We start from the raw sequence: 6,937 nt of genomic DNA, 5'->3' as shown, positions 1-6,937 counted from the left end.
GGCCTTGCACTGAAGAAATAACCTGGCATGTAGCTCTCGGGGGACTGCTGCTTGGGGAATGCTTCTAGCAACAAACAGCGTTTGGGCAACGGTAAATAAGTTGTGAAGCAATAAGTTCCCTGTGATTTGCTGAGGCCATCTGTTTTTTCATCTCAGGTCTGTGTAAAACCTGGCAGGAACAAGACTGGAAGATGCATGAGAATTATTTTTATTGGGACTCTCATCCTTACAAAACTCAAGCAGTTAACAAAAGACAATGGGGGGTTTGTCTGCTTCACTGAGTAATGTGGCAAACTTGGGTGAGAAATAATGAACACAAAAGGAAGGAAATGGGAAGCTTGTCCAGACCTGAATTTACCTGTCTAATGAACAGCTCAAAACCTTGAAGATCTGCTTTAAAGGCTCAGATCATCTTGGCATGTCCTCTGTTGCAATGAGTGTACCGCTTGTGCATCAGCGCCCCAGCTAAATGGGAACAACCGGTTCTATTCTACTTGGAGCTCTTCTAGGAAATCAGATGACTTATTTCCTTACACGCTTCAGCTCTCATCAGCACTACTCCAAACCCAGCCTCACTGCCAGCGGTAGGAGTGACCCCCAAAGTGTTAGTGAGCGTTCTGAACTAAAATCTGTTAGATATCTGTACATGAAGTACATCACGTGTAGCAGACATGCTCTTAAGTAAGGTATCTACCTCTCCAGAGGAGGCTACATCTGATAACCTCTATTCTGATGTGGTGCTGCCTACAACTGGAACGTTCTCACCTGGAAGAGGTGTGGGCCACCAATGTCGGTAATGCTGTCCTAGCAGCAGTTCCCAGTTTTTCAACTAATGGAGCAAATGGATACAAGGGACACCTGTAGCTTATGTGTTCAGTTTGAGTCTGATTGAAGTCCAGTTCTCAAGATTGGATAGACCTCACTTCATTCTTTAATATTAAAAAGGAAGAAGGGTCGCTAAAGATGTGGATTTGAGGCTCACTGTCCTTAAAGCAGCAGTGGTCTTTGGCTCCTGTGGCCGCTTCTGCAGTTTCCCATTGGCACAGCAAAGTGAATGCAGTAAGAGGAATGATTTGTTGCCACTGTTCACTTTGCACGTTGTTGATCCTCTTGCATAAGTGCTGGCTCTGTGTTCTCAGGTTCCACATCAGGTGGTGTTGCTGGAGGAGGGTGCGTGCCCGGCAGAAATCACTCAGTCCTGTGCTGATGCCCAACAGCACCATAGCAGGAGGGCACTGAGATGCTGCCTGTCATGCTAACAGTCCTCAACCCTGTTGTGTAGTGGGATGACGAACACAGAAATGTCATCGTAGGATGCCTCCTGGCTATCATCCAGCATCCACTGGTGGCCTCTCTTCTTCCCCCTTGCTCTGCACGCCAAGCTCTTGGCCAGTTCTGAAAATCTAGGGGTGGGGAAAAAATGAGAGTTTGGGTTACTCGATGCTGTCCCCAAGAACAACACTAAGACGGGGCTCTGCAGTGCCAGGATACATTTCTTAAGACATTAGCATTATCACTGCTCCTTTGGGATGCAGAAAGATTAGGAGTCAGTCCTTCCAGACTCCACACCAAGAGTGCTCAGTCATGCTACAGCTGACCTGGAAGCCAAGTGATCTCAGCCTATGTTTGGTCCAGACAGGTTCTTGGGAAGGGAAGCAAGGGCAAGGCTGACTTTACCTCTGGGGATTGGTCCTGTTATCTGCAAGGAAGCTCCTGGCCATGTGGGCCACCTCTTCATTGCACAAAACATCCCAAAGGCCATCAGTTGCCATGATGAGGACATCGTCTTCCTTAATGTCATGCAGAGCAAAGTCAAATACGTTCACCTGGAAAACGCAGGAATGAATCAGAGGGGGTTTTCCACGTGTGAAAGCTCTGGCTATTTACCAAGGGCTGTCACGTTTCCTGTATTGCACCCGGCTTGGGGATGCATTAAGCAACCCTGTGATTCTTTGCTTCCCAGTGTGAGGGTAATCACAGACTGCAAACTCCTCCAAGTAGGTGGCAACCAGCAGTGAGCGCACCCCGTTGTGGTCAGAATGCCAGCAGGAACTCCACTTGCTGCAGTGCACGGGAGGGGACGTGGGGGTGACTGCTCCCCTGAGGGATGGCTGACTGCAGGATCAGGGGGCTTTGAACCTTTATGTCCCCTTACTGCTACCTGGGCAGCATGCAGAGAGAACGGGATGGAAAAGGGGCACGGCTGAGACTTGCGTGGTCACTAGAAAATGGGAGCAGCTGAATTCCACCACCCCCCTGCTGTTCCACGTGCTCCGACTAACCTTGGGAATGCAGGAGAGGAAGGGTTTGACTTCAATGTTGGTGTCGATGACTTTGAGTTGATGATCCCCTAAACCTCGAGAGACAGACAGAGTCCCCAGCAAACGAGCCTGGCCCCAAACAAAACAAATGTAAGAACACGGCTCCTTTAAAGGCAGATGCATGGCTTGCCCTTTAGAAGCCTCGTCCACACATCACCCAGAGCCACCCCAGGAGGTATGAGAGATGGAGAAGTGATTACAAGCAATGGCCTGACGGGAGCATGGGCATGGACAGCCAGCACAAGGGTGAGGTAGGGGTGCATGGGACGTGGTAGAGGCTCATGCTGAAGGCCAAAGGTGGGTTCTGTATGGAGTAGCATATCCTGCAGACCTCAGGAAGCCCATGGGGGGTATCTGCTTTTGGTGTGAGATGACAAGGAAGAAAGTTTAACTGACTTGAAATAAACAGGACTTAGTCTTTGCAAAGGGGTGGCATATGAGCACTGATGGTAGCAGGGCTCTTCCTGCTCTACCCCTGTGGGCATACACTGGGTGTGTGCAGTCAGTGCCCCACTGAGTGGCTGGGATGCTCTGGGCCTCCCCAGCAGCCTGCTCTGCCCTCCCAGGGCGTACAGCATCAAGCTACCTGCTTCCCGTGACCGTGGACAAGAGGGTACTTGAGGTCAGCTTTCTCCACCAGCTTGTATCCCCTAGAACAGAGCATTCAGTGTTGATTTGGTGCCTGACTTGACAGTACAACTCAGTCCGAGCATTTCAGCTGTGATTCAAGGCTTGCGGTGTCCCCATGCACAGGGAGCTGGCTGAGGAAGGCTCAAGGTGACTTGCTGAAGCAGATGCATTAAGAATGACCCCTTGCTGAATGCCCAGCTGTTTCTCCCTCCTCATTTCCTTCCAGTTGTACTGAAGCTCCCCATCTCAGCCTGCAGAGCCCAGCACCATCTCCCACTGCCGTTCCCAACCTCCCTGCAAAGGTGCTGTTCTTCAGGCAGAGCAGAACTGCTGCTGGGCTGCCGCTCACAGCATCCTTTACCACGATAACAGCTCTGCATTCAGACAGCCCCTTGGGCATCCCGTCGCTGCTAGCAGGTAAAGCTGCCCTGTGCCACGTCCCTGCCCCTGCACGCAGAGGACCCACCAGCCCTCCATGAAGTAATCCCTGTACAGGACTTTCTGGCCCACGTCATCTCCCTTCAGTCTCCGTGGAAACTCGAAGCGCGTGAACTCTCCGTCCAGGAGTTTGGGGAAGAGAAAAGCCTGGAGGAGGGAACAAAGGCATAGGATGGACAGGCTTCGCTTCTGCAGGGGTGAGCACCAAAACTGCGCTCTGCTCACATGCTGGGACTCACACCCCCAGCTACACAATGGGAACAACACTGGGAAAACACATCCCAAGAGCCAAGCTGGGTGTGAGCATCTCCAGCACTAAGTGCTGTTAGTTGAATCCTGCTCGCAGCCCCCCGTGGCTGCTGACGGTTTGGCTCCTGCCACGAGCCCTCCCCGACCCAGGCTGATGGTCTGATGGATGAGAGGAGTCACTCACCAAGTGCTGGAGTCGCTGCCTCTCCGTCTCGGGTGTGAACTCAGAGCTCATGGGCACAACGGTGTCCTTCAGAATAAGAATGGCCCTATGAGAAGAAGCAGCAAAGAGCTGAGCTGCGTCCTGCCCCATCCCCATCAAGGCTGCCCCATCTCTGCTGACCCCCTGTTACTGGGGCTAGCCGCAGGGTCAGCCAGCTGAGAGCTGTGGCAGAGCAATGCCAAAGAGCCACACATCCAGGAGGGTTTAAAAATGCTCGTGTGTTTTAACACCGCAGTTGTGTTATCGCAGCAGAGAGCTGAGCCTGCCTGCTTTAACAACGGCAGAACTCCCTGCTGGAGGAGTGGTGGCCAAGGACACATGAGGAAGCTCTTTAACACGCTTTGAAATCAAATCCCACTTTGGAACCCCTGCCAGGATGAGCTTACTGCTGCATTGCCCTGCAGCTGGGCAGCATTAGTGCTTGGAAATCTGAAAGCCCTTCTAGAAGGCACGAGAGCGTCCACCCACCCATCCAATAGGTCCCATGGCAGGCAAGCAGCTGTGCCCCACAGTGTGCTGCATGCTTACCTTTTCTAGGATTACATAAGGTGCTGGAAACCTTTGGTAAGGCATTGGAACAAGCTGCCCAAGGAAGTGGTGCAGTCACCATCCCTGGAGGTGTTCAAGAACCGTGGAGATGTGGACATGGCTCAGTGGGCACAGTGGTGATGGGTGGACAGTTGGACCTGATGAGCCTCGTGGCTTTTTCCAGTCTTAATGATTCTACGAAACCTCCTGCTGATGTTCCAGCTCTTGTTCCCAAGCAACCTCTCCCTTTCCTTGCACTCACCTGCTGTCCCCAGCGTTTGCCACATACAGCTTTCCCTGGAAATAAAGGGCAGCCAGAGCAGTGCAGCCTCCTGTCTGGTTGGTGGCTTCCATCTCCTGGCCAATGACTTCATCCTGGGGGTTTAAACAAGTTTGAAGAGCGATGTGAGCCAAGGTACTGCTTTCTGCAGCTGCCTCCTGGCTCCTAGCAGAAATCTGGAGCTAAAACCGACTGAAGACGGTCAGCAGGAAATCAGCAAGGTGAAAGCGAGCATTGCTTCAGTGCGGCCAACAAAGTTATCACTGCTGGACTGAGTGCTAAGGACAGGCTGATAGCAGAGATCTCAAACTTGCGTATGGTCTCTGAGTCTAACAATAGCCGTGGTCTAGCCCTGAAGGAATGTATTCCCTGGGAGCAGAGATGCTGCAGCTTTGCTCAGTGTCAGCACTACTGATGTGCAATGGCTGTGAGGCAGACCTCAGGCAGCTGACTGACCCAGCATGATGTCGACTCGCCTTAAGGGTGTGCTCTCATATTCCTGCCTGCTCGAGAAGCTGCAGAACTCATTTGGCAGCCACAGCACGGCATCCCTCGCCCATGTGGCAAACCTAAGCAGCTGGGCAATCAGTGCCTGATCATTCCCTAATGAGAGATCTCAGAGCAAGGGAGCCCTTGCCTCCCAGGCAGGGAGAAGGCTCAGCCTCGGCCACCTTTGGCTGCAGGGACAGAGAACTCACACATTCCTGGAAGGCGTTCTCTAGGGCTCCCACCACCACATCTTCTGCGTGGATGTGCTTCTCCTCCACGAACTGGGGGTCGCTGTCACAAACGCAGCGCCCACTCAGGTGCATGGGGGGACGGGCCTCCACGATGGCCCCCGCGACCTCCTCCAGCTTCTGCTTGATGCAGTAGTGCAGGTAGTCGGAGGCAATGATGGCAGCTTCCGGGCCACCGTGGCCATCGAAGAGTGCCCAGTAGTAACCAGTCAAAAACTGCAGGAGAGAAGAGAGATCAAGCAGTGAAAAGAGGCGGAGAGGGGCCATGCAGACAGCAGCTGGCGGTCAGGACGTGCTGAACGTGTTCTGCCTGGCTCTTCCAGCCCAGCCGATGGAGCAACCCCTTGGGGGCAACCTGGGGGAACTCAGAGCGGGGCCGTACCTGCGTGGAGCACAGGATCAGCCACTCCTGGTCCTCCTCCAGGCCCGGCTCCCTCCTGCGCACCGAGATCTGGCAGCACGCCGCCTGGTCCTCGTTGAACTCTGACTTCTCAGCATTGATAACCCTGCAGGTGCAAACACTCCAGCTGAGGGGTGAAGCACTGCCCAGCCAACGCGGGATTGAGCCCCTGGCCTTCCTTCCAGCCCCACGCTCGCTTGCTCCCTTCTCAAAGCCAAGGATCTCTTGGCTGGGAATCTAAACATCACGTCCTTCACGGCAGTGGGAAAAAGCTTCACCTGGGATACGGTGAGTTACGGGGAAAGAGCTGTGATGGGGCACCCCTGCCTCCATCAGCCCATGCTTGCAGCCAAGGCAGCTGTGCCAGGCCGGTGCCAGGGCTCCTTCTGCCCTTAACGCCGGGCCCTTCTCTCCCTGCACAGCTCACCTCCTGCGCGTTTCAATCCCATTGAAGCCAGGTTATAAAGCGGTCCCACCACAATGTCCCTCTTCCCATAACCGAGGCAAACGCAGAGATGTATGGGGTTGCATTTTTCCCTATGCTATTACGATGCTCTGCCAGGGCTCAGCACTCCGGTGCTGCTCGCCCCGACAAGCCCCTCTGCCTGCTCCCTGCAGCCCATCTCTTGGGGACGCGTGGACTCCCTACACCAAAGGACAGAGGCTTTGCTGCCCACGGCCGCCTCGCACAGCGCAACGAACGCACCGGGGCAGGGGATCGCCACGTCCAGCCCTGCCCAACGCCCCGGGGGCTCCTCGCCACGCCCGCGGCCCCCCCGACCCGCCTCGTGTCCCGTAACCCCACGCATCCCGCAGCCCCGCACCCCCAACGGCCGCACTCACTCGGCATAGCCCGAACCCCACGGCAGCGGCCGCTCCGGCCCGGCGCCCCGCACGGCCCTACCGCCCCTCGGGCTCTCCTCTCCGCCGCGGAGGAACTTGGGCCGGCGGTACCGCGGCGGGGCGGGCTGCGGGGAACGCGGTACCGATTCCCGGGCGCCTCCGGGCCGTTCCGCGGGGCCGCCCCGCCGCAGCCGCCGCAACCACTCGACGGACATGGAACCCCGCGGGCTCCCCCCGCACGGGCCGGGCGCGGCTCGGGGTCCGGCTCCTCCCGGGGGCGGTGCGGGC

At 55.4% G+C, this 6,937-nt stretch overlaps 2 protein-coding genes across 2 annotated transcripts in view; both read right to left on the bottom strand.

Moving 5' to 3' along the window:
• The window catches only part of LOC101747452 (serine/arginine repetitive matrix protein 2-like), a 500,571-nt gene that overhangs the window by 270,799 nt on the left and 222,835 nt on the right, over positions 1-6,937 (bottom strand). The gene's annotated exons all lie outside the window — the stretch shown is intronic.
• PPM1M (protein phosphatase, Mg2+/Mn2+ dependent 1M) lies at positions 193-6,905 on the bottom strand. Its single transcript, NM_001013394.2, has 10 exons — positions 6,650-6,905; positions 5,789-5,912; positions 5,368-5,622; positions 4,652-4,764; positions 3,823-3,907; positions 3,418-3,536; positions 2,908-2,971; positions 2,283-2,390; positions 1,678-1,826; positions 193-1,403 (listed from the first exon to the last, which is right to left on the bottom strand). Exons 1-10 carry the CDS (start codon positions 6,862-6,864, stop codon positions 1,256-1,258), a joined length of 1,380 nt encoding a protein of 459 aa, NP_001013412.2. The 5' UTR covers positions 6,865-6,905; the 3' UTR covers positions 193-1,255.

Source organism: Gallus gallus, chromosome 12 (assembly GCF_016699485.2).
Source record: "Gallus gallus isolate bGalGal1 chromosome 12, bGalGal1.mat.broiler.GRCg7b, whole genome shotgun sequence".
Taxonomy (NCBI): domain Eukaryota; kingdom Metazoa; phylum Chordata; class Aves; order Galliformes; family Phasianidae; genus Gallus; species Gallus gallus.
The sequence above is the reverse complement of the archived record's forward strand: the minus strand, read 5'-3'. Positions and strand labels throughout refer to the sequence as shown.